General features: G+C 34.1%; 1 protein-coding gene across 1 annotated transcript in view; it reads right to left on the reverse strand.

The window, feature by feature from the left end:
- Positions 1-720: 720 nt before the first annotated feature.
- The window catches only part of Znf654 (zinc finger protein 654), a 57,944-nt gene continuing 44,346 nt past the window's right edge, over positions 721-14,318 (reverse strand). The window contains exons 4-9 of the mRNA XM_051191730.1: positions 13,790-13,925; positions 11,283-11,485; positions 10,592-10,731; positions 7,822-7,963; positions 4,460-6,755; positions 721-3,659 (exon numbers count right to left, since the gene is read on the reverse strand). Of these exons, the coding sequence (XP_051047687.1) occupies positions 3,652-3,659; positions 4,460-6,755; positions 7,822-7,963; positions 10,592-10,731; positions 11,283-11,485; positions 13,790-13,925 (2,925 nt within the window). The 3' untranslated portion in view covers positions 721-3,651. The remainder of the gene's footprint in view (positions 3,660-4,459; positions 6,756-7,821; positions 7,964-10,591; positions 10,732-11,282; positions 11,486-13,789; positions 13,926-14,318) is intronic.

Consider the following 14,318-nt stretch of genomic DNA (forward strand, 5'->3'; position numbering starts at 1 on the left):
GAAACAAAAAAGGAGCCCTCATGCCCAAGATCACTTTCAGGTTTTTAAGAAAAATACTGTTATTATAACCAGGGCCCCAATACATGCCAAACAAGCTTCCTCTGCTGAACCACACCCCTAATCCTTTTCAAAACAATGATGGAATTCCTGAGTGTCAGGGAATAGAATGTGTCCCATGGAATAAGACGTAACCTGACACAGAATGACTCCCTCATTTAAGTTCCAGGAAGAACTTCACTTTTGAAGGCACAAATGCTGATGGGACATATGCATGCCTGGCATTTGCGGAGCTCTGATACTTCCTTTTGCCCCCAACCTTCAGAGTCTTAAGTTGTCCTTTACCTGAAGTGACTTCAGTAACCACCATTTTATATGTGTGCATGTCTGTGTGTATGTACCATGTTGTGCCTGGTACCCCGACACTACTTTTAAGACAGTTGTGAGCTGCCATGTGGGTGCTGTGAACTGAATCCAGGTCCTTTAGAAGAGCAGCAAGCACTCTAAACCTATGATCCACCTTTTTAGCTCCCTCTATCAACTCTTGACACTGTATCCAGACTTAAACAACAAAAGCATCATTTTCTATCATGTTTCCAAAATTTTCACTAACCCGAATGTGATAACATTAATTGAAATATTCCCTTCTTTTACGAGGTATAAATTTTTTATATAGTTTGAATTCTTCTTGAAATCAGTACTACATAAAACTGAACACTTGCATTATCAACAAGGACAATGTTTTATTGAACAAATCTATGTACAATACAAAAAGTTTCTTGAAATGAGACACTATTGTTGATTTATTGCAGTTCAATGGCTCAGTTTTAATCTGTACTTTATAAAATGCAAAGTAAAATAATTTAATGTTCAACAAGGAAGCACAAATTTCCCTTCTTGCTGAATCTGTAATATCTTTCACATAATAACAATTCCAAAATGCATATGCAGCATTTGCTCATTCTGAAAAGGTGTTTGACAGTACCAAATAAATTAAGAAATAAACACTATCATCCCTTTTAGGCTTTTCATTCATACAATAACATTAAACCAAACATGAAAATACAGCTAAACGTTCAGTATGATTTGAAAAGAATCATAAGATCAATGATATAAATTATGTATTCGTTATATATTGGTGGTTTGTTAAAAATGAATATGGCTAGTGCCCAAAGTACCAGTGTTCTTGTCCATGGAGACTCCCTCCTGTGCATCTTGTGTCTGGCAGCAAGGATCCAAGTATGCACTTTTCCTCACCACTGACACATAGAATTTATTTTAAAACAAAGATTTGAAACTTGGTCCATGTACCCACAACACAAAAGTAGAGAAGAAAGGAGAAGGAAAAGAATGTAACACAGAAGCTTTCTTTCCTTCTAAATCCCAAACCAGAATTGCTGGAACTTCACACAAAAGCAAAATGTTTTGGAGGAAAAGCACAATAAAATGCACACATTCTTCCAAGAGGTAAAACTGAGAAGTATATAGAGGTAAGAAAACTGTGGTCAATTATACATGACATTTTGATTTGACCATATATGAACCCATTTTATCTATATGAAAATTTTCTCCTATCAACACAAGAGAAAACCTTCAAATTAAGCTTAAAGACAAAATAACAGGTAAAATGTAAGACATCTTCACACAAATTTCAAAATTAACAAAAATGTAATACTTTATGGATTTATATCAGTGGTTACAACTTGTAAAAAGCAAAGAAATGGTGAACTGTTATTAACTGGAAAACGTACAAAGCAGAAATTATGTTTAAAAACAAAAAACTTCGTGGTGCAAATGAACTGGTTTCCAAACATTTTTATTACAAGATATACTTTTAAGATAAAGTAAAAGTCAATTACATTTTTAGTGTCAGGAAATATGGAAAACATTTTGAGTTGAACTTAAAGGGTTTAGAATTTATGCGTTGTACTTATCTCTTATCTGCATGTAAATTCCACAGCCTAATGTAGGCTACATAACAAAACGAAAACAAACTCAAATCTGATTGGAATGGACTAATGACCATCATTGCATAGTTGCAAATGCCCATGGTAAATAATAAAATGCAGAACTTTTAAGGAAAATCCTCTGATATAGCATTGTTGGAAAACATAATTTTTAAAAGTCTGGATGCCACCCTAAAAGTAATGTCACATTTTTATAACCTCTTTCAAGTAGCCATAATGTTCCTAAAATTTGTAATATGGGTGATGATTTACCTAAAACCATGCTGGAATTAACTGGAACACTCATTTGACAGTGATGTTAAATGTGTCTAAAGAAGTCACCTCTGTGTATTCTCTTTATCTTGATTTAGAGTAATATACAATAAGGTAAAGGAGATCTTCCTTTTAATAATAGGTAAGAGGGAAATAGCTAGAGGATTTTTTAAATCTGTAAAACATTTGTTTTAATAATTTAATAAGTTAAAATCTTCCTTAGGAAATATAATGTTCACCAAGGACAATAATGAATTAATATATCTTACTGTGTTCCTGTTGTGCAAATGTTGATGTAAATACTTCCTTAAATATAAAATTTAATGTGCAGGCCAAATTCATCACTATTGAAGAAAGTACATTAATTAATATGGCTTACTTTGAAATTAATTCTCCTAACTCAATAGAATGAATTCTTCATCGCACTCTTAATTGACATACTTTTAAGCCAATTATTTTCATAGGACCATACTTAGATAACTCACACTAATGTCTAAAGGACTTTACTATGAATCATCAAGCAATGTCCTGATACTATGTACAGATAGAATATCCCAGTGTGCTTTTACCATTATTCACATTGAAGAGTTTTCAATTCAGTGTTTTCCTTCAACTGTCTCGCATGAGTCTTCTTGCATCCCTTCATAGTAACTGATAATTGTCTTTCTTTTCTACTTAGCACTGCTGCCTTTTAAATATGACTGTCTTTACAGAAGTGGATACTGAAGGTGCCTACCAAGAATTTATTAGCCAAGCACTGTTTTTGTTTTGATTTTGATTTTTCAATGGTGGCATGCCATTCACTGAACTTTAAACCTGTCTATTTAATCATCTGGAAACAAGTTACAATGTTTAGTAGATAGCATGGTGATAAATCAAGCTTCATTCCTATGTATCAGCTTCTAAATTATATCACAAACTAAAGAGTAATGAATGGAACTTTAAAATGTTTGACCAGAAGGGAAGACATAATGAATATGCATGACAAGAAAACAAATCCCATTTTCAGAATGTTTTACATTGTTTATTGTAAACCAGCTCCCCCTCCACCTTATATTATAATGAATCAACATTTTCCTTTCTTCAGTAAGGCCATAGCTGGTTTTTATTTCTGACTAGTTACCCAAATGTTTTTCACATAAGCAAAACAGAACATGCTGCTGTTAATCACCATAAACTTTTTAAAAAAAAGTATGGTTTCATGGATAACTGGTACTTTGGGAGTTTTATAACCCTTTTGGAGTCTTAGCTGGCACATCTCCCCTGCAAGTTCATTCCAGAAAATGTGCTTTGTCTTTTCTTTAGTAATCCGAGACCACTCTAAAATTAAGGCCATCAGGGAAATAGCAACTGATGATGCATTTTCTTGTAGTGTTTTTTTTTTTTTTTTTTTTTAAACACTACTGCATGATCAACAGGTCTTTCTGAGACATTATCAGGCACCTGTAAAATAAAATCTGTGTTAATTCAAATTTTATTAATTATAGTAGAAAAAAGCAAGACTTTTTATTATTTCTGGTATCCATGTGTGCATGTGCTCTGTAGTGTGTGTATGCATGCCTGTGTGTGAGCACATATGTTCAGATGACACATGGAGACCAGAGGTTCATGTTGGGATATCTTTCTTGATCACTGTTTTCCTTATTTAAGTAGTCTCTCTTCCTGCAACCCAAAGCTCACAAATTCTGCTAGTCTAGCTAGCCAGCCTCCTGTATGCTGGGATTACAGACAGGTGAGGCAATATGCCAGCCCAGCATTTACATAGGTGTTAGGGATCTGAAGTCTGCACAGTAAGTAGTTAACTGCTGAGTCATCTCCCGAGGTGAAGGTGGTTTTTGCCATCACCCAAGCTCTTCTGTTTTTGATAGAAATTTAATTTCACTTGCTTTACATTCTACCATGTTGATGAAAATTACTGTTTCTACAAATTCCATTATGTGAAACTTGAAGAAAAAAAAACCCCACTGGGAGTAAAAATAGTATAGGAAAAGCAGGAGAAAAGAGTGAAAAATCTTGAGTTCCATCTTCTACAAGTTCATAAGCCTATGCAAACTATTTGTGAATTTGTTGTTTAATCTAAAATCCTAATGGTTGTAGATTTAAAGGAAATGTATGGAAAAGTGCTGTATTATCTGGGCCTTACAGATGTTAACGGTTCTAGCAGTACAAAGACACATTATGGCTACATTGATAATACCTTTCTATCTCTATAGTTAAAGCTACTGAAAACACAGAGGACTTACTTTCATCGTCTGAATCAAATCCAAAGAGTGTCTGACATTTCTTTTGTGCAAGGTGAGCCTCAAGTGCTTCTGCATTACAGTAAGTGGTCAGGCATTTGCCACATCGTAATCGTTTCACTGGTTTTTTACATATGTTATCTTGATCAGAACAGGCATCTACTCGATCAGTCAGAAATTTTCTGCGTTTTGGCATACTAAGGTATCGTTCATCAAGGTAACTGGGAGGCAAAGGTCTGACATATGGCTTTGTTAAAATTAAGCCATAAGAAGTATGTTCACTTGTAAGATTTGGTTTGGATGGTGCCTGAGATACTGACAGGGCACTGTGTTCTTGTGATATAACACTGGGTAAAATAGAACCATTTTCTGTCCTGTTTCTGTTTATATCTATTTTCAGAGTAGGATCTGATGCAACTAACAGTGTGTGCTCTAGTTCACTGTGTCCATTGACTAAGTCACTGGTACTGTGACTGTTTTCAGGATTTGGCTCTATGGCAGGCATCTTTTGGTCTGTCAAGCTTATATTTGAAACAATATCATCAGAATGTTCATTTCCATTCTGAACTAAACTGTCTGTTTTCTTTTCCATAGTGTCTATATATGTCTTTGGTTCTGTAGAATCTTTCCTTGATTTACTCGTACAAACTGGCTGATAAATCATTTGCTTCTCATTACTAGATGGGTCTATTTCCTGATGATTAGGAACTGCTTCACTCAGTTGTACAGATGATTCTGGTGTTTTGCTTAAGTAATGCTGGGCTTCGTGTTCATATAACTGAGGAAGATCTTCAAAGAGCTCATGGCATTCTGGAAAACTACACTGAGCTTGAAATATCCTGTGACTCTTTGTATGTTGGGCAAGCTGGAATGGCAGCTTAAATGACTCATTGCAATTAAAATGCAAACAAAAATACACATTTGGATAGCTGTGCCTATTAAGGTGATCTATAAAATGTTGAGAATCTTCAAACTGCCTTTGGCAAAACTTGCATTTTCCTTTGCTCCATTTCATTACTGTTTGGCGCACATTTAAATCAGTTGGATGTACAGTCCTTGCATGCATATTTAGAAATCCAATTCTTTTAAATATCCTTACACAGCCAAGAGCAGGGCACTTGAAGTTGCCTTCTTGGTCTGTAGCATATACATCTTTTGGATGGCACACAGTTCCATTGATTTTATGAAGTACTGATGTTTCTTGATTCAGGTCATAATCTTCATAATCATCTTCATTTTCTTCCTCTTCATAGTCATCATCACACTGAGGTAAAGATTCTGAGATATTATTGAAAGTGTCTGGTCTGCCATTTTCAATAGCATTCTCTGGTATACCAATGGGAATTTTAATGAATTCAGCCATGTGTTCACGGATAACCTCTTTGTTTCTATCACTGGAAGTAGTCAATGTTTCTATTTCTAAACCCTTAGTATTTGAATTCCCATTTTCAAAAGAAATGGAGGATTTGGAACAGTTTATTTCTTCCAAAGTGATGACTTCTGGATCATCCTGTTGTGCTGTAGCAATCTGCTGTCTCTGGATTTTTTTAACGTGGTTCTTTAAATGCTTCTGCATAAGCCCTCTGTTCCTAAATTTCCTACCACATATCACACATGAAAAACTGCCTTTTTTCTGATGAGCTTGGGCATGCCTTACAATATGGCCACCAAGGAATTCCTTGTTACATAACATGCACCGGTGCCTTGGGACACTATGATCCACTTTGGAAGTGTTAAGAGCAGTGAGGCTTCTCTTTGAGTTAACATGACCTTTAGGCTGCACTCCAGACATATCATCCAGATCAGTCTCTCCAGTGCTCTGATCTGTGAGTGTGTCAAGTCCTTCATCCACCCTCTGCTGTCCTGCTGTCTTTTTTAGACTACCTGCAGAATTTTCCAGTGTATTTTCATTCAGAAGTCTCACTGCTGATTTATCACGTAGTAATGCCACACAGTTTTTCTTAATCATTACAAAGTTCCAAAACTCAGGATCAAAAAACAATCCCTTTTTCAAGATTGGAAGTAATTCAAAGCGAACACGATTTTGAACAGTACTTGTGCCTTCGCTGTACTCTTCATCAGGGCGTCTATATAGCTCTTCAACTGTGCGGTAGGCTTCCAAGGAACGCTCAAGAAAGAACACTGAGAGAGCACAAACCCTGACAATCTCTAGGTCATTGGGCAAAAAATGTGCAATTGTCTTATAAATCAGACATTTAGTTTCAGGATCATCATGAAGATCAAGCTGAAGGGCACAACCACATATTTCAACACAAATTTGTAAGCCTTCTTCTTCAACCTGGAAAAACAAAAGTAGTCGTACTAAATATAACTTTAAAAGGTCATTGTTCTACCTGCTTTATACTTTTAAATACAACTCCAAAAGGAAGAATTTCTACTGCATATCTTTTCAATAATTATGTTTTTATTCTTCCATATATCTTTTATTAAATGATCAAATACAGGTTTATATTTAATTTTCAAGTATCACAAGACAAATAACAACAGTATAAAATGCCTGTACACTTTGTTTAGAATTTCTTTTAATTCTGGGCTCACTTGGGGGATCACTCCCATTCTCTGACAAAAAGGTTAATGCAACCATTTCAAATAGATGCCAAGAAGTAATTAAATTATTTTTTAAGATCTATGCAAATTTTGTCATACTAAATAATATTTGTAATACTGATAAAATATTATTGTTATTATTATACATGATAGGCAAGTACTTTATATTTACACAAATATGAAAAGGGGCATCATGTAAGTCCAATAAAGTATAAGAATTATAAGCCTACTAGAAATTGTATGAAAATAAATTAACCTTTACTTCTACTAATGATAATTATATTATCTTTTACTGCAGAGTTTTTTATTGATCCATTGCAGTTGATTTTATGCCTCTAATGGTTGGAATAATCAATACTTATTTGAATAAGACAAGAAATTGAATGTCTATATGTTATAAGGTATCTGTGTATGCTGCATGTCAGACTGCCTACATATGGTTATGGATTATAGGAAAGAAACCATGTGCAAGCTTCATGTCCTTAGTCTAGTATATTCTGGTAATAGCACTTAACTACAGACAGTTTTACTATCAACTAAGCTTTTCTGAGACAGTGTATGGATGGGTATGATCAGATCATCTGTAAATTAATGTTCAAAATCAAAACAATGGTAAAAATTATTAATATGCTTAAGTTGTAAGAAAAATATTTCATATGGAAGCAATTATTCTTAAATTAACAACTGATTGGCTTTTCCTCCTCTATATCATGTACCATGTTTGAAGCTAGAGGGAAAAGATTTTGACATACAGAGAATATAGCCTTAAAATCAAAAAACTAAAATATCATACATACCTCATCCTTAATGATTTTCATGAAAGGAAATATGACTCTTACATTAGTTGCTGTTCTTAAAAGTTGGTAACATTGATCTACAAACACTTGTTTTGAAGGATTAGTTTTAAGCTGTAGTTTACTCCATATGAAAATCAACTCCCTGTAAATGAGAAAAAGACATATCAAAAAAATAGTTCATACAAGTACAGACATTAGTTACCTTTCCCTGATTCTATACTGTCCTAGCTAGGATATACATAGTTATAAATGTGTGTGTTATCCATCCTTCCTCTGAGATTAATAGAAATTAAAAGAGAAAAACAAAAAAGAAATGATAATTTTGCATTGATAGTAATGATTCCCAATGATATGCTGGCACACTAAGAAATCTATAGTGTTGATCAGAGCAGTAATAATTGTAATGTACTAATACTGATGTTGTAACTTTAAAACACAGACTTGGACATTTAGGATACTACCATTAGAATATCATCCAAGAATGGAGTCATGTGAGGAGAATTCTGAGTACTTGTGAGAAAACTCCAAGAAAACAACAGTCTTGTGACCTCAGTTTCTTCAAAAACACAGAATTGTTCTTGGAATGTATTTTTGTGTCCCTCCCAGGATAGCAGATAGGAATGAGTTTACTTCCGATCATTCATTACAACAGGCTCTTATTATTTGTTCATATACATCTATGTAAAAACATGTTTTTGATGTGTGTAGCTTGCCCTTGTGATTGTACATTTTACTCATGTGAGACCTCTTGACCCTCAGAGTATAAACTGTCTGATGCTCTGAATAAAGTGGGTTATTACTTAAGACTCGAGACTCTAGTCCACCTCATTTATTGGCTTCATTCTCCCAGGTTCCAGTGCCAACTAAATGATCAACATACTGCTTACAAATTTAGAAACTAATAATGTAGAGTATTTCATTCTGTGAAAATACTAAAAGTAATTTTAAAATGTAAGCATATTATAGTACTGATTTTGAGACAGTATCCTTTACATCATCTTCAGATGATGTGCTATTCTGCTAACATGCAATACTTTTGAACAGACAAACTATAGAGCACTTATAGTATTTCACAGATTCTTTTCTAATACATGGTCAAAGATGAATAAAGGTAGTGGGATTTAAGGTAAAGGCAAAGAAAGCATACAGATATAACTCATATATGGATATAGTACTTAAGCAGATTAGCAGTCTTTAAAATCTGCCCTGAAAGTTATACAAACCATTGTACTTTGGAACTACTTAAATAGTTGGTGGAAAGTTTTCCTTTTTTTCAAAAGTTATTTACTGTGTATGTCTTCTGAGCCCAGCACATGCAAGCAGACTGGCACTGGGCTCCTTTCTGCATAAGAGGGTGTTACCCTGCAAGGCACACTCAATTAATGTAATTCCATTAGAAAAAAATGTAACAATCTGGTATCAAAACATGCTTTGGGCCAAGACAGAGTAACACACATTCTTCAGTTAAAAATTCATAACTCCATTATTCTGTATTATGACTTTTTTAAATGAGTGTCACTGCTCTAGTGAGGAAACAACATTGTGTTTGCTACTCACAGTGATTTTGGTTTTAAATCTCCTGAAGCACGACTTCATGAGATGCTTGTTTATATTTTATAAATCACACTTCCCAGCCCCTAATGCATGTAAATCTCGTCAGTAACAATGTGTGATGGAGATAGTCACTGACATTTAAAAATAAAAAAGCCAAAGTTCACTTACCTTTATTCAATATCTTTAAAGACATCCCTAGTGAACTGCCTGGTATGTACTGAAGTTTAATAAGTCACTAGCTTCCTACATACATTCAATGTAACCTTCAAGATACCAAGAAATAACATTTGTTCAATAAACTTTTTTTTTGTTAGCTGATAATCTGGGGTGTTTTATTTTATTTTTGGTCTGTTACTATTGTTTCACAGCTGCTACGCAACTATTCTATAACTAAGCTATTGTCCCATCCAGATAATCTGGTAACTATTATATTCCTAAATGCTTAAGTTTCTTGAAGAGTTTAATAAGATGTACATATGAAATGAGATTAAATATGATACTAAGCATTTAAATAAGTGTTTTTATAAAAGGAAGATGGATAACCAAAGCAAGCAGATCAATTTATATTTAAGAGCTATGTGGCCTAACTGCAACAGATTTTTAAGACAAAATGAAAGTTGGAAACTGTAAGATAATCCATTTAGTATAAGATAAACAATCCATTTAGTACTTCAAAAATGAACCTATTACAAATGTATACATATTTATTTCCCAACTTGTTCCAAAATAATATGAAATTTCTAAATGGACATTCTTTGCACACTAAAGTCTTCTTTTTTAATTATTAGGTGACAAAAGCTTAATTTTCCTCCTTGCCTTTGTTAAATCAGAAGTGGAAGAGTTGGACTTGGTAAACAAACTAGATACCTGCCTACCCGCCCCCTCAATTCTGTGGGGAGGTGGTTTGGTGGTTAAGAGCTCATACTGATGTTATAGAAGACTAATTAAGTTCCTAGCACCTGTGTTTATGGCTCACAAATACCAGTCAACTCCTGCTCCAGGAGATCTGATGCCCTCTCTTCTGGTCTCCAAGAGCATCTGCACTCACATGCACATACCCATACCCATACACACATAGTTAAAATTAAACCTTTTCTTTATTTTAAGTAGTTGAACACTTTTACACAACTGTAAGGAAAATAAAAATTCCAAACTCACTAATAAATCCTCCTTCTGTTCATTTCTCCACTTCAACTTATGCATTAGAAACACTTACCATATATAATACATGTCTCCATTCTGGAGCTGTGGAATAAGAAAGGATTCACAGAGTTGTAAGGCTAGCAAAGTCTTGCCTTCCTTTTCAGTGTTACAGATGATATCAATTCCACTCTTGCAATCTGTTTTCAACAAATGCTATAAGAAGAAAGGAAGAATCAGCTCCTGTCATCAACAATGTATAAAAATCTACTTGCACTTTACTGTTTAAAATTTTGCAAATACTGGTAGATTTCTAGCTTCTACTTTACACCTAGGTTTCTAGTTATATACCTTACTAAATTACTTTCATGGCACATACATTTCACAAGTATTTGCAAAGTCAACAATGGTTCTGGGTAAGTAAGTTTCAGATTTGGAAATAATTCCTTCTTTTATTGTGAAAAGCAAAACAAAATAAGCATTCAGCTTCTTAACACTTTGAGAGGAAAAACCATGATGATTTTCAGTTCTTGTTTGTTATCTTAATTGTACCAAAAATTTAGTAAGTATGTTGATTTAATCACTTGTTAATATCCGACTCTGACTAATTCACATGAGCTTAAAGAATGGTCACAAGAGAACACATTTAGATAATGTGATCTCTAAATCTTTGGTATTACTTCAAAATAAATTCAACAACAGTGGGCTTTTGTTTTAATTTTAGCAAGGTTAAAATGGCAATAGGAAAAAATAGTCTCAAATGATACCTCCCGGAATAGCTGATCTTCTACAGGTGACATAAACAGACAGGTGAAGAGTGCTTGATGGAAGTACAAGTCTTTACCGATTTCTGGGTGATTTATACAAGATTTAATGAGAGCCATTGCTTCAGGTATGCGTTCACAGGCAATTAGGTATCTGGCACGTAGTTCAAAGAACAGTGGATTTTCAGAACTTAAGTATTTGTTCACTATATTAAAAAAGAAAACAAATTATTACTCTCAAAACATATACAAACTTTCTTGTTTAAAACTTTACAACTAAAACATCCTATCTAATTAGATTATTTAAGTACATGTTTCACAGTAAAAGTTTTATTTTTAAATAGTTGATATGGCTGATACAATGAAAACAAAACATCTAAACAGAGCTCAAGAAGTATTAATTGATTTTTTTCTTAGTCTAAAAAGGGGGAGTTAAAAATAGAAGTAAAACTTTATAAAAGGAGAAAATCAAATATTTTTTAGTTCATCTATACATTAGATCGTTTCAAGTAGCAAGTGTAAACTGCTCCTCTAGTCTAAGAGCACATACTTTCACTTCTTGTAGTGCCACATTCTCATTAGTATAAAAGAATGAATGCTAAATTCATACATTAAAACCACATTAAATCAGATTAACTGTACAGAAATGTAAGCTAATGAAAAGGCTGAATCATGAATTAATAAATATTAAGTAAAATTAATGCAAAGTTGTGCCAAAGAGGTCTATTAATGTGTTCATGTATCACCAACGATAATTACTAATGTATGCTTATTTTCATTTTTATAATATACAAACACACTTAACTGTGTAAGTTTATTTAAGCCTAACAACAACCTTTTCACAGGTTCTATGCTATTCATTTTAGAGATTAAATGACTTTTCTAATGACAAATTGTAAGTGGCAGAAACTGAAGTTGAACCTACATTTTATGATTTTTAAATTCAAACATTTTGCAATTATTTTTCATCAAAAGCTACTAAAGCGTTGATGGACTATTTTAGTTTGACTTAAATATTTTACTTATACTTCTGTTTAAAATGTATAAGTAAACACTGACTCGGAGTTAATGCAAAAATGATTTTCAGTCTTAACTTTACCATAAAGACTACCACCAAAAGAAAAGTTATCTGTATTAATGAGGCTGTAGAGAACCTTTGCCCAAAGTGAAGAATGCTAGTTAGTTATAAAAGGAATGTGATTCCCACCTGAAGTGCCACCAGCCTTCATACAGCTAACAACAGAAGACTCAAAGAAGTCTAAAAGTTTCCTTAAAAAGCCAAATAAACTTTCTTCTCCCCTTCACTCTTAAAAACTTATTAACAAATACTGTTATTGGTGTGTGTGTGTGTTTGTGTGATAACTCAGGTTATCAAGTTTGTTAGTGGAGATTATATTCGGATTAACAAACATGTACAGCAAGTGCCTTCCCCTTCTAGGCCATCAAGCTAGTTTCTGCCTTCTTCCATTCATGACCACATTTCCTAGTTGCCTTTCATTATGCTCTTATCTTTCCTGTATTTTACTCTTTACAGTTTTCTTCAATAAACAAGTCTTTCTCCTTAGTTTCAACTGTCTCCCTCTTTTTCTTTAAGAGCTTTCCAAGATTCAAACATCAAGCAGCAGCTTCCCTTGTTTCCCATGGGTTCTACACACACACAGGCACGCACGCACTCACGCATGCACCCACGCACTGTTAAGCCCAGCATTATAGTCCCTTCTCCATACTCTCCACCTCTTAATTCGGTGCAGATGGGAATATCCTAACATGTTCAACACATGCTAGTGTGTAAACTGTTTCCAAGTTGGAAGGTCTTGTCTGTTCTCTTGGGCTTTCTTATAACTGCACTTCATAAACTCCACAATTTCAAAGTATTTCCTACATGTTTGTGCTTATGTACTATGATTAAGCTTTATCCTAAATTTTTGGTGATCTAGTATAGCCTAGAACACAGAACATTTTAATAATAAGGGAAACTAAAAAATTATCAGGCAGTAGACAAAGAGCCTCATTCTTCAGTGAAAAATTTTGGATCTGTATGAAAGGAACTGATGTCAAAGTAGGGTATAAGTTATGAGGGTATAAGATAAAATTTTATTAATTTAATCGATTCATTAATCCAACCAACATGCATCAGTATTAAGCAATTACTGGGCACTGGATTAACTATAGAATACAGATACAATAGTGTATTGCCATAGTAATGGAAATACTAAATTCGGAGTTCCAAGCTTCATAAGAGAACTCCTATGCAATGTATATTCTGCACACTATTTTTATGAAAGGAAGTTTAGGGTTTTGGCATTAAAAAACAAAACAAAGGCATGCCTACTTAAATAGATTTTAAAAATAAAACTGAAGGGCTAAAACAAACTCGCTATAATACCCAGTAAATATGTCAACAGCCACAGTACCACTACTAGAAAGAAATGTAACACAGCTGATGTCAAGGAGCACTTAGGGCCAAGTTAGAAAAGAAAGTGGTTTTGATTATGACTCTCCTGCAGTACCTATATCCTGAGGTGCAGGTTGGGCTTTAAGAACAGCTTGCAACACTGGATCTTCCCATGGGCCACCATCTCTAATGATTCGAGTCACCAGTTCCAGATTCACATTTCCATATCTGCGGAGGTGATTCTGGCATTCCTACGAGAGAAAAACCATTTTGGCTTTGTGAATTTAAAGGGGTTAAAAACTACTTGATCATCATCGCTCATAAAGGACTGATGGCCAGGTGAAGAGAAAATGGTACCATTATAACCTAAGTAGGGTGACAAAACCCAATTAGTAACAAACAGGCTTAATGCCAAAAGTTACACAGATATATATGATCAAACTGAGAAAAATCCCATTAAAACAGGGATAAAATGTAACCAAAGGGGAAAACTTACAGGTGAATCACTTGTAGGGAAAGAGCCAGGTTGCAAAAAGCTGAAAATTAAATGCTCTGTTAAATTTACACATGAATTCAAAAGGTTTCTGTTAACAATGGCAAGAGCCTAAGGGGAGGCCCTGCTCAGAATATACACTCTACACCTG

The sequence above is a fragment of the Phodopus roborovskii genome, unplaced genomic scaffold (assembly GCF_943737965.1).
Source record: "Phodopus roborovskii unplaced genomic scaffold, PHOROB, whole genome shotgun sequence".
NCBI classification, from domain to species: domain Eukaryota; kingdom Metazoa; phylum Chordata; class Mammalia; order Rodentia; family Cricetidae; genus Phodopus; species Phodopus roborovskii.